Raw genomic sequence first — 18,053 nt, 5'->3', positions numbered from 1 at the left:
TATGAATCTAAAATAGAATCACTTTGCACAGAGAGCTGTTAGGTTCACTTACCTTCTGCCATTACAGAAGTATTACTAATACTGAGTCTGTTGCACCGAATTATTCTTCTTAGCACACGGGGAAGGAGAGATTTCAAGCCTCCTGTCAAAAGCATCCTTTCATCCTTAACAGACAGATAATTATAAATTCAAACACAAAATGCCTTTTTTCTCCCCCCCAATTTTAAATTCTGATTTTCTGGAGAACTTAGCTTGTATTTCCTCCTTGTGTTCCACCAAAGTTATTATCACTGGGAGATTCTAAGTTGTAGCTCAAAAGGGAGCTCAAATTCAAAGGGTTATTTTACTGACATTCTATGACTATATGCAAACTGAATCTTTCAACAAATTAGCTGGAGACATGCACTTCAATATTTGGGATAAACCACAAAATTTTGTTGCTCTACAATGTAAGAAACACTTATTTCCTCCCTGATTAATATTAATTTTCTACTGTATTCTCGTTTCCAAAAGTCATTGTATATCTAAAATTGCAGAAGCACAAGTGGATTAACCTACCAGGGTATAATCTATAATATTACTTCTCTGATCAAAATACTTTTAGGCAAATAGCAAGGTGATCTTGTGGTAAAGAGAGAACTATATTCAGAAAGTGTATTACATTTCACATGCATTATGGTTTCAAATATTAATTATGCAGAACTGAATATTCCTGTGGCTATTCTTCCAATGGGAAAGCACAAATAGAGATGTTTAAGTCACTTGTCACAAAATCTAGAGTAGGTACAGAAATAAGTGTTATAATTACAATCAATATCTGCCTCTTTTTACTTCTTTTGAAGACTTAAAATGTTACTTTTCTGCAATGCAGACGAAGGTCACACAAAGCTTTTCTCTCAAGCTGAACTACTAATAACAAAAAGGATTTATTATATCACTATTAGGAAAAAGTAAGAGCTAAGTGTGGCTAAAATAATAATTTGGCTGTATATGATTTTAACCTTGGTTACTTCTAGGTGAAGAAACTGAATTATCCTCCAATTAAATTACCAACCTCCAAGTCTTTCTTTAATTCAGAACAATCCATTCTTGATGTCATTCAAAAGAAGTAATAAATATGAGAGAAGCTGTGCTACTCTTTTTAAAAGTTGTTACTAAATTAATATATAATGAGATGTTACACCCTTCTAGCAAATGTTAACTTTTCTGTTAAAGGTCCACAGTTTTTGTTCTGTAACTATGATAGTACAAAAATTTTACTCTCACAATTAAAGAGTGGAGTGGAATAGTGTGAAAATTTATATCTCTGAGCAATCATTCTCTAATTAACTTGAAGAGCAGTGATATGTTTTGACTGAAAAGATATTTTTATCCTAGTCTGTCCAAAATGTTTCCCAGAGTTTGCAAAGCTCTGAAAGGTTAAGTTGGGTGCACTGAAATTTAAAGTAAACTTTGTATCTATCTTAACTCTGAAATCTTTATATAACATTGTCAGCCAAAAGAAAACAGTCTTTTTTCTCAACTCCAACTTACTACTTTCTAGCTCTTCTCTACTGCTTTTACATTATCACTCTGTATGCTGTACAAAAATAGTCTTCATTACAAAATCATGAACAATTCCAAACACACACTTTACAGATAACAAGAAGTTTGATATAGAGATGTCGCTGAGCACTAATTCAGGCCTATAAGTATCAATTTAAGATGCATTATTCTTAATTCCTTTACTTTGTTCTGAGATAGTTTCAGATAATGATAGTATCAGTTACTTCATGGGGGTATGTTGGATCATGACACAAGACAACATGCAGGGTGTTAAAAATGCTTTAAGAGAAGAGGCTGACAGAGCTTATTGGATGGCTGTTGTGCCTGAAGGCATCCTGTGTGGTGACCCCCAAGGAGCTTCTAAGATCTGGATTTCCAGTGTGTTATCCTTAATGAAATGAACATCTAAAGCAGACCAGATAGAATCCTGTGTAAATAGTGTTTGAAAATCAGGTCATTGACTGGCTGCAAAATGACAAATTTCATACTTCAAGCACTCAGTCTGAAAAAAGACCTTCTTCTAAGTCATGCTGCTCACATCAGACTCCCTGACTTTCAACAACCAATGTAATAAAGCTTCATAGCACTGAAGCATCAAGTTCGTTCTTGAGGAACATTTTCTTAAACATCTGCTTACACATTAGAAGCACAATAAACACATTTCTTTTTAGAGTTTTCATGAAGGTTCAATGTATTTTGTGTATAGCTTGTGAACTTAAATGGATAAGTATTAAAATACTTTGCTGTCTGAGACATTAAGATTGCATTTACCCACTACTAATTTGTGGTCACTACCACATACTAAGCTGCACTTCCAGATCTTGACAAGGATGATGAAACTTCAAAGCTGGAAAGAGATAAAGATGATGTAGGAAGCTGTGTGATCAGGCAGTGATGACAGTTTAGCTTATGCCAGATCACTAGTTCAGAATAATGAATCAATTTTTCAGAAACAATATTGTATTAACATGACATTATATTATAAAGACACATATAAATATTCAAGAAGAAACCTCTTTTTACATCATACTGGCAGTCAGGAAGTACAGTTTGGGAAAAGTACAGTATAGTTTTGGTAAAAGTTCTAAACAGATCTTGGGTCTGTCTTTAATAAGTAACATAAAATTGTTAGTTGACACCTTTGTACAGTAAATACTTGTGCAGCAACACTTCAGTAGAATTAAGCAGTTACCACTATCTGATTAATTTGGCCCAGATGATTTTCAAAATATCTCATTATCAAGACAATAATAATTTTCAAGAAAGTCAGATTGGAGGGTGAATCTTTTTTTATTAGAAATTGTGATCCCTGGTTGCCATGTGAAGCTCTAAGTCATTAACCATTTCTATATGCTGTTCTCAGAGCACAGGTGACTGAGTGCAATGCTGTGCTGATCTTTGCTGAGATGACTGGAACAGGACTGGTTCTAAGCCTCATATTTGTAACTGATTGTAAAGAATATGCTCTAGTTCCTCCAAACTCCAAAACTCATGCAAGGAAAAAGAGCATGTTGAGAGGAAGCCATGAAGCAAGAAAAATGTAGTTCCAGACAAGATTTTAAAAAGAGATTGACCTGCATTTCAGATGACTTGCATGATGGACAGAGTAGCCACTTTGCATCTTCCAGGCTATTCCGTATTTTCTTCCTCTTTGTCTACAGTGTGCCTTTATCTCTGTATCTTTTCCTCCCTGAGCTCAGACTCCTATCTCCATATCTCCAAGCTGGGCTGACCTTTGTGTAGCACTTGCATCTTTGGTTTGTCTCACTGCATCCTCTGGCAATATGGGAGTTTAGATGCCTTATCTCCTCTCATTGGCTCTTTTTAATTCATATAGTTGATGTATCACTCAGTTGTACTTTAACACCTCAATTTTTAATCTTAAATTAGCTTTTTCTTTCTAGTGTGAGACAAAATAGTCTAACATCAGAACTCATAATACACGATTAATTCACAAATGTTTTCCCAGACTTATAAGATTTAGACTCCTCTGACGGCACCTATACTCATATGTGAACATATATCTATATACAGATATCCCTTTTACAGACAGGCTTAGCTTAAGCATACTTTTTCTATTTCATTTTTAATTTCTGACAGTGGAACCACCAACCACCTTAAAAAGTAATATATCTTACAAGCTACAGTTTATGAAGTGTTTTTGCAATCTGCAGAACAAACGTTCTTTATGGAAAAAGAAGGAAGACCAGTACGTGAAACATTTTCTATTACCTTAGAGCTTTCAAAATGAAAAAGTGAATCTGTAAATTTCACAGATATTTAAATACGAACATAGGTTCTTTACAGGCCCACACTGTAAATTATTCATTATCCAAGAAAATGGGAAAATGTGGGAAAATGTCATTTAAGTGTCAGAGAGATTACGCTTTGAGATGCAGTGGGTGGGTCCATACTGCTGTGCTAAACCACACCAGATAAAATGAATCAAGAAATAATGTAATAACACTAAGGATTAAAACATTCTTCAGAAGTGTCAGTGTTACTACTTTGCCTTCACATATATCAAGTGAATTAATGAAATAGAAGTAAAAAAATAGCATTTCTAGGGTTTCAAAAATGCAACACATGAGAATACACAGCCTGTAAAAAGTATGGGTGGTAAGGGTAATAAACAGGTTTGAACACTGCAAAGTAGTTAACACCAATTTCTGGTGTTAGGAATTACAGGTCTGTTTCTCCAGTGGCACTGATAGACTAAAAAGAATATGGTTTAATGCAGCATAATCTAGAGAGAATGCTTGCAAGGAGCCCAAAGACTCTTATGAAATACAACCTTGCATTGCTCATATCACTTTTGTCCTATTTTCAGTTTAAAGTCTGATAATAAGAATGGGTGGTGGCATGTACGGGATCATGAGCCAAAAAAGTGCAAGGGTCACTACTTAAAACTGCTGGGCAGGGCCTTTAGATATTGTCATGCAGATACCTTACCCAGAGCTACTGCTGCACGAACAGGAACAGCAGAGCAACCTGAAACATGAGCCAGCCCATGGACTGCATTAACCAATACATAATGGAAAGTAATCTAAACTAATTATAATCTAACAAACACTTTGTGTACTTTGCCTTGCCCTAGTATGAATATGGTTACAGAGGCTTGTTAACGTAAACGCATTTCTAATGACCTGCTGTTTAATCATCAAGCTGATTTGAAATTCAGTCAGCAAAATTCTGTGGAAAGCACAAGCTTCTCTGAAAATTTAGTCCATTCGATTTTCCAACAGGATCTCTCAGTTTGTGATCTATTATGTGAAGAATCAGTTAATGATCCTTTTTCTTCCCATCTGCTATGAATCATTTCAAAGCACAGAAGATCTTTGTGTATCATTCCAAAAGGGGAGTGTGTTGTTTCAGACAGTAGCTCATCCAGTAAATTATTATTTAACTTGACATTTGAAATACAGGGTATTTGTATTTGAAGTTTATGCACCTCTAAATGAGGGATGCAAATAGAAATTTAAATTAGCTTCCATTAGTGCTCTATCTGCTGCTTAAAGCAGCCAGCCTATACTTGAGATCCTGCAGATTACGTCAGGACAAGAAATTGATAGAATAAATATGTCTTTGATGCAAACTTGTTTATTTGCAAAAAAGATACACAACATCTAGTTTCTTGCAGTATATTAGGAACAAAAACAGAGAGCAATTACCAGTTTCAAAACAGCCATTTCAGACAGCACCGTATGCTGCTGCAACCACTGTGTTGGTATTACTTTACACTCAGCTTCTGCTCTGGGACAAAACACATTTTTTTCTTAGGTGGAGAAATATAGGCAGAGACTATAGAATAGTTCACATCAGGCCCTGCCCTTGCACGGGCACAACCTATGCAAAATCCCAGTTGTTTGGGTTTTTTTATTCTGCAAAGGATGAGCCCTCATGACTTCACACGCTCTTCCAGCCCCTTGGGTCATATCCTGATACCTGCATTCCTGCCTCATCACCTTACAAATACATATGACCAACAAGTTTTAGAACAGCGCCTGATTTACACGCACTTTTGGCGAGACATAGTACACACCTAAGAGGAGACTAAGAAATTCATCAAGATTTAAAACTGTTACATTCATGCCTTGGACTTTGATGATAGGAATACTCACCAGCAGCAAGAAGAGACAGCAAATGATCCACCAAAGGCTGTTTTCATACGAGATGGCAAGGGTCGCTTATTCAACTTCAAGAAATTGAAAAAAAACCATGAGGGCATGAGTATGGTATTTAAATATTGTTTCCCAATTTATGCTGAGCTACAGATTATAAGAATTGCTCCACATGGGGACCTTGCTGCAGACCACCACTGCCAGCCTCTCCCATGCCCCTGTGGCAGCACTGGCCAGCTAACACTGCACACAGCAGCTAAGGTGATGGGCATTGGCTGGACAAAACTCCTAAAGTGAGGGAAATTTTTCTTTCCAGTGTTATTCAGAAGGAAAGGAAGTGGAAGTCCACAGGACAAAGTACAATGACTTGTACTGCTTTGTTGGCAAGGCAGCAGCCACAGGTGCTTGTTTTGATAAGAACATATGCCACCACCTGGGTTACACCCAGTCACATCATGCATGGTCACAGGGCTGATGGGGTGCTCATTCCTATCAAGGAATTCCATCTGAAGGTAAGCAGGTAAGTGATGTTCTGCTACCTATGCATCATAAAAATAGAACCACGCTCCCAAAAAAGGTGCCATGCTCTTGCTGTCAGGTCTTTCAGGCTACTTCCAGGATTACGCCATTCCTTTTTTTTCATGTCTGCCAGCAGGTGCTACCACTGCACCCACCACTGCTCACCAAGCAATTCTCCTCAGCAATGGTCACTAAAGAAATGATTCCAGCCCATGTGTTTACACAAAGTTAGTGTCCTTGAGATGTGAGTGCCTCAGTAGGCTGTGTGTGGGGAACTTCCAGTGAATTGTACCCCTCCAAACTACCAAGAACAAATATCTCCGTCTCCACACATACCTGTGATGAAGAGATATTAACTTTCATTTTTCCACTGCTACCTTCAACTCCTAGACCAAGAAGTACTGGGAACAGCTCAAAAGGACAGAGTGTCATTTCCCTGACAGACCTCCAGGCTTCAGTTGTACTATATGGATGATCAGATGAGTCGGTGGCAGGATCTCCAAGAATACCTCACTGCAATTTTCAGAAGTATAGGTAAATTGCTGTTAGCAACTGTACTACGTGATAGCAAATGGTCTGCATTTGGACTGCTATTTTGTCTTGGAGCATCCACACTGCCTGTATAATAGATGTTAATTTGCACCAAGGATACCTGGACAACTCTGTTCTGCAGCATCCATTCCAACTTGAATGATTCCAATTTATGGACAAATTATGGCTGCATTACTATACTTTCATTAATGCATACCTGACAACTGTGGTATTATGTGGTGACTATAGTTGTCATGATGATCTGGAAACTGCCCTCAGCAGTTTGGTGCATCCAGGCATCTGCAGACACATTTTTTTCTCTATCTGTAAGAGCTCAGGGTGTGTTTGACCAACACTTAGTACAGCAGGACAATGAGAAGGAATAGCAACGAGCAGTGCTATCAGTAATTAGACATATATTTTAAGGCTGACAATACCACAGTCCTTTTGGAGAAGAGAGTGCTGCTTTGTCACTAGTGAAGATGCCCAAGCTCTGAAAACCACAGATGTTACATATTTATTTGGTAGACTGCATCACAGACCCCATACATTATTAACTATAATCGTCACCATCCCTGAACAAGAATGTGTAAAATGAATGAGTTTTAATCCTGAACAGTAAGGCCTGTAGGCCTGAATGAAGATCTCAACATCATTCCTAACTCTTCTTCCCCTGCATATACAGAGAAACTGAAACTCTACAGCATGTGAACCTTTGAAGACCTCAGCTGTGTAGTAATGTGACTGATGGAAGACCTGGATGATGTGGCAGTTCAACCAAGCTACACTGACCTGACCTTCCAGGCATCCACAGGAATCAGGAATTAATTAATTTTATAGGCAAGTGGCAACCATGATGACATGAGAAGAGACCTTCTGCAAGCGGTGTGCTGGTGCTGCAGCGTGTCAACAGTTGCCCTCACCATTTCTGAATTCAAAACAGTCATTCAAGACCAGTATAAGATGTAATTACACTGGGCAACTGTCCTCATCCACCACAGCAACCCTTGACAAAGGAGAGAATGTTAGGCCATAGCTAGAGGCTGCCATAGTGCCTCCTGCATAGGAGAAAGGTGGGCTTGAACTGAAGCATTGTGTTCTGCAAAGAAAATTCCCAAGTACCTTACTTTTAAGGGCCTGAAAGGATACAGGCCCTTGTTGAACTGTTCTGGGCAGCCTGATCCCACAGCATGTGGGTGTTTCTGATGCAGTCACTCTGCCATGGCACCCTTGGGACATCACCACTGATGGCAGCAGCACCATGGCTGTGCAGCAAGTGCAAGGGAGTGTGACAGTACAGCGACAAATGCAACAAGAGAGCAGCTCAGGAGCTCTGTTCTGCTGCTGATCCCAGCACAGGCCAAGTGAAGAACTTCACAGTTCCTGGTGAGAAATGAGATCAGGTATCAGTTGAGTAAACACTCTCACTCTGTAGCTATTCAGTGCCTTACACAATTATGTACAATACACCTCTGTGTCCAGTGCAGGCAGACTGAACATCTCAAACCACTGCGTTCATGAGTAGTATCAGCAAAGAGCTCAAGATGCTGAAAAAATGGAGCTACCTTTCTAAGTCAAAGAGTAAATGCTGAACTTTTACTGCTTTTTCCTATGTTCCATGAATAGAGTAAGATCTGTACACGTATTACCCTCAAACCTCACCATTAAAACTTTTTTCTAAAAAAGCAGTTTGGTGTTAAAAGAGATGACTCATAATGCTGCAGCATCAGCTAGCCAGCTTGAAAGGGATGCTGATGTCATAATTTTTATTTTCATTACCAAAGAATATGAAGGTAAGGGCTGAAAATGTTTTACACTTATATATCCAATTTTATATTTTAAAGATATAAATAAACTATAGTGATTGGTATCTTGGTGTACTCTAATTCAAAAATTGAGCCTGTATTTTGTATAGAAGCGACACAAAAGTTTAAGCTTTTACTATTATTATTTTTTTAGAGTTTTGTTCCCAGATATGATAGAGGTAAATATGCCTAAAACCTTACCACAGAGCTTATAATTTAAGGACTCAAACCTCTAGTACTTCTATGAATACAAGTAAAAGAGACAAGCAGATAATTAGTCCCATTGAGCTCATGGACAGATGAAGTGCTTAAACATTTTCTGTATTGTACTAGCTGCATACATGTTTGTATACAAGCCATATCCTATATGCAGAGCTATGTAAAGCAAGATGTGACAGAAAAGTAAGCATAAAGACAGAAAAATATATAAGCAATACACTTGCTTTTTATAAACATGTATATGAAACAAGCTAACAACCTTGATATAAGTTATAACTAGTACTGATGAACCATACAGTTCAGAAATAAGATTTAGCTCTGTTTTGTCTGCTTAGCAACCATTGATCCTTTTTCCTGGTTTCTGTATACAAGCCACATAGGAAATTGTAATAACATACCTTAAAATTCCATATCCCATATTTCAAATTTGATAGGACAAAGGGTTATATCTTTAAACTGAAAGAGGGTAGGGTTAGCTAAGACATTGAGAAGAAATTCTTTCCTGAGAGGGTGGTGAAGCATTGACCCAGGCTGTCCATCTCTGGAAGTGCTCAAGGCCAGTTTGAAAGGGGCTTTGTGAAACTTGGTCTAGTGGAAGGTGTCCCTGCCCATGGAAAAGGGATTGGAACTAGATGATTTTCCAGGTCCCTTCCAACCCAAAGCATTTTCTGATATTCCTAATTAGGAGGCTCTTTTAAAGAGTCCATTTTTGATCTTGGACTTTTTTCACATTTCTTATTATATATCCTAAGTATTGAGACTGTTCTAAGTTTTGGTTTATTTTATTTTCAAATGAGAAAAGACTCTTGGTTTGTTTGAGCATTAGTTTTTGATCTGACTGAATTATCCTCCTCTGAAATGGATTTGCAATTGACATTATAGAGACTGAATCATCATAAAGACTGAATAGTTTCATGGTACAGTTAATATATACATGAAGTCCAAATAATTCAAAATATTATTAAAACTATATTCTTCAGAAGATAGAATTAAAGCTACATCTAGCACAGTATCCTGACTTTGATACTGATCAATAATGCACACCTTAAAAAAGAGCTCAAAAGCAGAGAAAACATTCACAAAACCTAGCTGGTTTATCCTTCCAGCATTTCATGACCTCTGGTTCAGAAACTTTGGAGCTAAGGGACATTTCTTTCTTTGTAGAAGTTAATGTAAAATCTGATATCCAAGTGGACTTTATCCCATAGAACTGCAGCTTGCAGCGTTTCATATGGATTTCACCAGCTACCTGGTAAAAGTAAAATTACTTTACTTGGAAAACTAAATGCAACTGCTGAGAATTTTGCATGGACTGTTTCATTGGGATTCCACTTTCAAAGCCAATATATTTAAAAGTAGCAAAACTGTTTTTTTTATTAGAATGCAATTTACAAACACAGGTATTCCTTTGATCCTAATTCAATAGATATATTTCCTCTTGAGACAAGCATCTTACATGAGTCTTCCAGCAATTTTCAGCAGTAACTTCTCCCAAAGAAGGATCAGACTACACCGTATATGCAGTGATGAAAGACAAGACAAGTTAAAAGCACTCAGCAGCTTGCATTAATGTGCTCCAAGTCCAAATGTACAATTAAAATAAAGCATTCGCATTTGAAAAATGACTCTGAAAAGCTGTGGAGTTTGTCTCCAAAAGATTAGTCCAATGTGTGTGATTTTGATTGTGAGGGCAAGGGAGCAGTGAGTTTGATTCAAACCTAGACCTATTTAGGTAGTTTCTCTTTTAATATAGTTAGTATAAAGAGACATTTTTGTGACCACCTGGAATTTTGAAGATGGAGCATATATAGGAACAGCGTTTCTGGAGAGAAAAAAAACAAACTACAGAATGGGTAATTGTTCAACTACTTGGAAATATAACCAAACCAAAATTATATAGAGCAAGGTGTATTTTATAGTATATTGCTGTATCCTAACTACCAGGAAGTATTTTTATTAATATGCAAAGACAGAAGAACATTATAATTTGAATACAGGACCAAGGTGTTTCTCATTACAGATTGAAAAGAGGATTTTAATCACTTAAAAGGAAGATGAACAGACATCAGTTACTAGAAACTGCTGTGATTTCCAGTCAGACTGATGGAGCAGTAGGAGACTGCTGTTAAAAAAATAGTTACTACTACTAAAACATTTGAAGAGATGATGGTACCTAATGACTTTCAAACTCCATTCTCCACTGACAGATTTCCCTAATGGAAATTTCTTTTTTATTCTCATAATACTTGTCTTTATAAATTAACTGAGTTTGACATAGAAAGCTTGCTGTACAAGGCTGATTTTGAATCTGTTAAGTACTTCAAACTGCAGATATATGAGACATACAATCATTGTGTCCATGTGAAAATTGTCAGAAGTAATGCAAGCTCACTGAAGCATTAAGTTATAAGACTGGAAAGAAGTGAGACTTTCTTGCTAGACATCAAAGATACAGTTTACCAGAAGGCATATAAAAGAACATGAAACCATATATAAAAATAAATAAATCGGTGTCCTTTACATCAAACAACAAACATGATTCTCTCCCCACCCCTCCCCCATTTAGTGGAAAGTTTAAAAGGCAAGCATTTTGAGTAGATCCAGCTTCAGTTTGGGTAATATTACACAATATTTTCCACTTCTTTTGAAGGAGGAAAATATAGTGATCTCTACTTGGTTTCAAAATCTAGGCAAAAAAAAAGTGTATATATATGTATATAAAAAATATAGATGCATTATAGATGAATATATACATTCATTCCATGGTTGATCACATAAAGTGAACTGTTCCAAATTAAACATTTATTTCAAGACTGAATAATTTAATAGATAAAAGTCCAAAATGCATAGCCTATAATTCAAAGAATATAATGATCAGTGACCTTTCCATGATTACTAAGCATACAAAAGAAAATATGTGAAATTAAGTGCATTAAGTGGGCATTGTCAACTTCAGGGACCTTGGGTTCAAGAGCTCTGCAAAAGTCAAGCATCTCAAATGTCCTTCTTAAAAATAAACAGGAATAGAGAGGATACCACACTTATAGATGGCTGATTTTGTACCTGATAGACATATACTTCTGACTTTCTTCAAATGTTTTGGTTTTATAATCATTCTAGAAAAGGCTCTAGTTTAATAAGAGTATATGACTTCTATATTAGTCACATGTAAGAATCCAAACAGGAATAAAGTTTTACAAAACCAAACAGAACAACCAAATCCTTAAGGCTAGACCAGATTAAATTGTAGCCCAAAGCTTCAACCATCTAAGAGTCACTGTGAAGCTTCAACATAGAGGGGTAAAAGCAACAATAGGAAAAGACAAGTGATGATGTGAGAGACACTTAACATCACCTTCAGCTGTGACAACAACACCCTTAACTCTGTAACTGAAAGCAAATGGATGTGGCTGCTACCATAGCAGAGGCAGGGAGTGGGGGGCAGGCTGCTCTCCTGGGGTGTGTGGGTGGTGTGAAGGCATTTATTTCTGCAGACAAAGAGAGGCACTGGAAAGATTAGGCAACTGCTGTCTTAGAGGAGGTATGATTACTTTTATATGGCATAGCTGAAGTCCAAAAGGGTACATAAAAGGCTACAGAAAACACCGGTATGATCTGCCTTGAGACACAAGATTAAATAAGGGATTAACACTTGCTGTTTGTCAAAGCAGTGAGGTTCTGATGATTTCCTCAGAAATCCTCTCCATCTCCTCCTTAAATATCCATCAAAGGATAGTATTCAGTGACTGCAGTGGGTTCCTGTCCAAACTCAAATGATTTATAATTCTGTTGTTTTGGTACTTGTTATCCAAAAGTAATTATTTTATCTTACATGTAAACCAAACCAGTACTTCCACTAATCACAGTTTTCTAAAGAAAAATACTGTCACACAGTGGAACAGTTTAATCAGCTAGTTATCTAAAGATGCAGGAAAATAATGGCAAGCATCTCACAACTCGCTACTGCCAAAACCAAATTCTTGGGTGGGAAGATATTATAAGGCCACACCACGTTATAGATACATGTTTCTGCACTGGCATGAGAGACTAGAAGGGTTGCTGGCTCAAAACACTTCAAGTGTGTGTAGAAGAGGCAGGTCAGGCCATTCCCTGGTGAGGCAGTGCCCTGTCCCATACACCCCATTGGGCCTGTGGGCTCCAACCCTGCAGGAGTCACGAATCTGAACAGAGAGACATAATTCTCTCTCTCTCAGGGTTTTTTTTCTGAGAAGCACAGAGAGAAGAGAAAACAATTCTTATGTGTGCCTGTGTTTGTGCCCATGTGCAATGTGGTATGGAGATTGTTTACCCAAGGTGATTGCTTGATTGGATTCTGGTGATGGTTATTTGGATTCATGGACCAATTGGATCCAACAGCTGTGTCCAAACAGCTGTGGGACTCTCAGGAGAGAGTCACAGGTTTTCTGGTAAGTTAGTCAGTGATATAGTTAGTTAGTAATAGTTCTTGTAAGTGTAATATAGTGTAATAAAATTATAGTATAATAAAGTAATTAATTAGCCTTCTGAAATCACTGGAGTTCAGACATCATTCTTCCCAGTGCATAGGGCATCCCAGCACGATACCAATCCCCAGCACGCTGGAGGCAATGCTCCACACCTGCCCCTGGAACACCCAGTCCAGCTCCTGGGTGGCCAAATGACTGAAGTATCACCTGGGGGAAGGGCCCAGGAAGGCCAAGGAGTATTTAAGGCTGAACATGAGGCAAGCATATCTAGATCTTTCTCTTCTTGGTATTTCTCTTAGTTGAACACTGCTGGAACCCAGGAGTTGGTAGCTATATTTGTTCTTTTCACTCTCTGTTTCTCTGTTGTTGCAATTCTGAGAAAATTGAATGGGCTTTGAGTCTGGTAAGTTGAATGGGTGAAATTAATACTTTGACAAGAGGTTTATGTAGACTGAATGCTGCTCTAAACTATTTGTCAAAATCCTTTTAAATTCTAGAGTTGCCATTAAAGTTTTCTTTGTTGATCTCCTGAGAATATCTTGTATTTCTCCCATGAATCTAACTCAAAGTACATGAACAACTGTAAGCCCTGTTAAAATCTTATCAAGTGAGTTGTTTGGGGCCATACAACTGGTTTTGGCTGGGACAGAGTTAATTTTCTTCACAGTGGCTAGTATGGGGCTGTTTTGGATTTGACTGAACACAGTGATGACAACAGAGATGTTTTTGTTATTGCTGAGCAGGGCTTGCAAAAAGCAAAGACCTTTTTTGCTCTTCCTACTGCCATGCTGGCAAGGAAATCAGAAGTGCATGGGAGGCTGTGGGGAGACACAGCCAGGGACAAGTGACCCAAAGTGACCAAAGGGATACTCCAGACCATGTGGTGTCATGTTCAGTATATAAAGTGGGTGAAAGAAGGAGCAAGGCAGGACACATTTGGAATGACAGATTTCATCTTCCCAAGTCACCATCACTTGTGATGGGGGTCTGTCCTAGTGGAGATGGTTGAACACCTGCCTGCCCATGGGAGGCAGTGAATTAATTCCTTTATTTTGCTTTGCTCATGTGTGTGGCTTCTGCTTGCTCTATTAAACTGTCTTTATCTCAACCTGTGGGTTTTCCAGCTTCTACCTTTCCAATTTTCTCCCCAAACCTGCTCCTGGAGTGAGCAGGTGGTGGGCTTGGCTGGGGTTAAAGCAAGACAGTTACTCAGAGAAGTGATTTAATCAAAGTCATCCACTAACTTCTCTGCATGTTACAAGAAATTCTAAGAATCTGTGGCATTTGCCTCATCTGACTTCCAATTTGAAGATGCATCTCACTAGAGCTGTAGGAAGGCAACACTGAGTTGAATGGGAAGCAAATAATTTACAACAGTTTGTGTAATCAGTGTTGGGTCTGGAATAAAATCTGGTTGAATAGGAATGCATTATTTTAAAAATGGAGAGAGATGTGTTACTAGTATAAATCTTTGATAAAGCTCAGAAATGTTCAGGAGTGAGGGGGTTGAAATACCTCAGAGTTAATGGAGTTATTTACAATGTCAATAATCTGCATTGCTGTCATGCTCCCCATCAGTACATTAAGAAGCAGCCACAACAGAAAAGTAAACTTGAACTTGACATACTGTAAGAAGGAGGATGCCAAACCTCACTCTTAGCCAGGCTTAATAAATGACAGCCAAAGGAAAACTGCTTAATGGGGCACTTATTTGCATAGAAGTCTTTAACACTTCAGAGAAAATGCAAATCCCAGGGAATTTACAAAAGGAGTGTAAAATGCCTTCTGACCAACTGGAGTTTGACACCCTCTTCAAAGTCTGTCACAGCAAACACTTTACATTACAAAAGAAAAAAGATGTATTAAAACTGAGTGTTCTAACATTTAAATAATCTAGGTTTCCCCTAGAAGTCCTCTACTTAAGAAAAAGGAAATGAAATGAATGAGGCTGTGCATGGATTATTGAAAGCTCAAAGACCTCCAAGTTCCTGGTGCATAACCTCTACAGCAGATTATCTAAACTAAATATTTTACTGGGTATTTTTAGGTGGTGAAGCTACTGCTTCACATTCTGGGTATGCCTATGAAATAGGGACAGATGCAAAAAATCATCGAAGAAATAAAAGGTAACAATTCTTCACACTTTTTTTGTAACCAAATCATTATGGGTCATCAGATGAAATTAGCAAATGGCAAAGTCAAAGCAAGCAAATACAGGTCTTTATTCAGAAACTGCATTGTTAAACCACAGACTCTCATGACACTATGCAGCTGCTCCTGGCCAGCACTGGAGACAGCAATGCTGAGCCAGAGATACCCTAATTTGCATCCTGTGTTTAATAAATCAGTATGGGATTTAAAAAATTAAGAAAACAGTAATGAAATTATAGAATTGCTTCAATATCTGTTAGTTCTAGTCCCAAGTCACACAATTTATAGTGCCAGCATCAATTATATAGGTGAAGTTAAAAATCCTCATGTTGTTGGATGTATTGAAAATTTGTAATTGACTCTCATAGTTTTTGCTACTTGATTTTCCCCAATAGTATTTTACATCTAGATCATGTTAATGGAAGTATTTATCTACTGATTTTCTAATACATTTTTGTTTCTTTTTGTTCTTTAAAACTAAGGGTAATCTTTCAAATCTTTCATCAAAACATTTTCCTGGTCCCTTTAAAGCTGTTTTTAGTTGTAATGCTGCATATATTAAATCATATTGTATTATATTACAAAACATTATAATACTCTACGTTAAAGAGGTGCCTTCCCATCACCTAATATAGTACTTGAAACTAATGGGAGTTTTTGGTTTTTTTCTGAGGAGCTCCAAGTTCCTTTCAAACTCCAGGAGATACAGCAATTGAGTTTGAAACGTATTATCTTAATTTATCCATTTGTTTCCAGATTTTCTTTTCTGTTATTTCAATTCCTAGAGACCTCTTATCTTTTTAAATTTCAAAGAATAGACTCAAAATCAATAATCATACAGCTTTTCTCAAGATAAAGGGAAAGGAACCTCTGTAATAATTGTTCCCTTCATTAAATCTCTTTTTGCTCTGTGGTAATTTAACAGATACCTTTAAATACATCATTAGAAGAAAACTTGTGGAAATGAATTTATTATTTTTCATTTATGCCTTTCAAAAATTCTCCTTCCCCCTTCATTTTATGTGGCACTTCTTTTCACACTTTTTCTGCAGGCTCTCTTTAAGAAGTACTATGCACAGCTTGAAGTTCTGCCATTTAAACACTTTTTTTCTCATGTTTATGTTTCCTTCTCTGGGGTAGGAAAACAGAACCATAACTTCTGCAACTATCAGAATGTACTCACAGTCTTCATCATGAGTTAAAAGTTTTTTATTTCATCGTCACTAGCTTTCAGATCACCTTGATTAAGTTCTCCTTTCTAAAGTCCCCTTCACCAAAGTTGGCAGTAGATTTTCAAAATAGTGAGAATTCACATGCAGGTCTTTTCCTAAAGGACTTTGAGTTTACTCAGTGAATATTACTGAGGTTTAATGACAACATTATGTAGAACACTCCTCTGTGTTCCCTCCAACAAATCTGAAAAAAAAAAATCAAACTATTGTGAGTGAGGATTAGGATACAAAAGTCAATCATTTTTATTAAACAGAAATTACGTTTCTGCCTACCTTAAGAAGCTTTAGCAATTCAAAAAGTGAAATAAACCCCTATTTCTGTTTCAATGGCTAGTGCTTTCTTTCACCTATGGACAGCATTCATTTTTTTTTTCCTTTTCCTTATCAGAAACTGAGAACATGACAATATTTTTTTTCCTCTTTTATAACCACGTAGACTTTTAGTAATTAAACTTTTGAAAGTGCTGCCTCTAATAATGGTAGTTGCAACTGTACGGTGACTGAAGAAAAAAAAATCACTTTTCATTGAAGAAATTAATACTAACTGAAATGGGACCCTAGAAGCAGTAATGCTTAAATGCACTCCTTCAAGAAATGATCCACTTCCTGACAGAGCTGTACCACTTCCGTTAAGAGAATTATTAGACTTGGATGCTTAGCATAACTTCTCCTTTCATGGTAAAAACATTAAGTGGTTTTAGAGAGATAAAACTGTTGCCCAGAGCAGTTTCATAAAAAATACTTTTAACAGCAAGTATACCTACCCAGTTTACTTTTCTGACAGTTATCAAGCACAGAATGTTCAATTAAAGATTCAGATTAAACAAAAGATAAAAATCACAGAGAAGATATGCAAACTAAAAACTAGAACTAATAGTATACTAAAATTTCTCACAAAAGCTGTCTCATGTCATGTTTGTCTTTCACAGTGAGTCCTTCCCTAAATTCATTTTGTGGTTTCCAAATCCTTTTTTCTTCTACTATGCAAATGTTCTCCATGGAGTGATTAAGGAGAGCATTTTGCATTATCTACCTTTCAGAAATCTGTCCTTTGAAAATAACACCTATCTCTGTAGCAATTCAATGACCACAAGAAAGCACCAAACACCTCCAACTTTAGCTCCATAGAAATGAAAATTTCCATAAGCAGCTCCCCTTCAGAAAGAAAGTAAATCAAATACCTCAAAACTGTGAGGCCCTGGCACCCTGGAAATATGCAGCTCTAACACTCATGTTCTTCTTTTTCTCTCTCATTTCCTCTCAGAAGGCTGTGCACTGAGCATTTCAATTTCACCTCAGCCTTCAAACCAGCTTGGCACACCACCTCTTTTAGAACCAAAAAGAAAATGTTGTGACACTTTTTCTTTAATGAAGTTCAACAATATCTTTCCATGTGGGAATTTCCCACAGCATTTTTTTCCTCCCTCTTTTCACAATTAGGAATGGCAAGTAAACACACATATT

The 18,053-nt window shown here is 37.2% G+C and overlaps 2 protein-coding genes across 7 annotated transcripts in view; one reads left to right on the top strand and one right to left on the bottom strand.

The window, feature by feature from the left end:
* Positions 1 to 18,053, bottom strand: part of DGLUCY (D-glutamate cyclase) — a 45,701-nt gene that overhangs the window by 24,621 nt on the left and 3,027 nt on the right. For 3 of the 6 annotated variants that reach the window (XM_032748861.3, XM_072930342.1, XM_032748862.3), the window contains exons 1-2: positions 5,667 to 6,698; positions 53 to 164 (exon numbers count right to left, since the gene is read on the bottom strand). In XM_032748861.3, coding sequence (XP_032604752.3) covers positions 53 to 155 — 103 coding nt within the window. In that variant the 5' untranslated portion in view covers positions 156 to 164; positions 5,667 to 6,698. Of the gene's footprint in view, positions 1 to 52; positions 165 to 5,666; positions 6,699 to 7,838; positions 8,082 to 18,053 lie in introns of those variants that run through there. The other 3 variants (XM_032748857.3, XM_030274859.4, XM_004174481.6) reach the window with 3 other exon arrangements.
* The window catches only part of RPS6KA5 (ribosomal protein S6 kinase A5), a 72,738-nt gene continuing 68,049 nt past the window's right edge, over positions 13,365 to 18,053 (top strand). The window contains exon 1 of the mRNA XM_072930339.1: positions 13,365 to 13,609. Within this exon, the coding sequence (XP_072786440.1) occupies positions 13,594 to 13,609 (16 nt within the window). The 5' untranslated portion in view covers positions 13,365 to 13,593. The remainder of the gene's footprint in view (positions 13,610 to 18,053) is intronic.

This window comes from Taeniopygia guttata, chromosome 5 (assembly GCF_048771995.1).
Source record: "Taeniopygia guttata chromosome 5, bTaeGut7.mat, whole genome shotgun sequence".
Classification (NCBI taxonomy): Eukaryota; Metazoa; Chordata; class Aves; order Passeriformes; family Estrildidae; genus Taeniopygia; species Taeniopygia guttata.
Note: the sequence above shows the minus strand (reverse complement) of the source record. Positions and strands in the feature narration are given on the sequence as shown.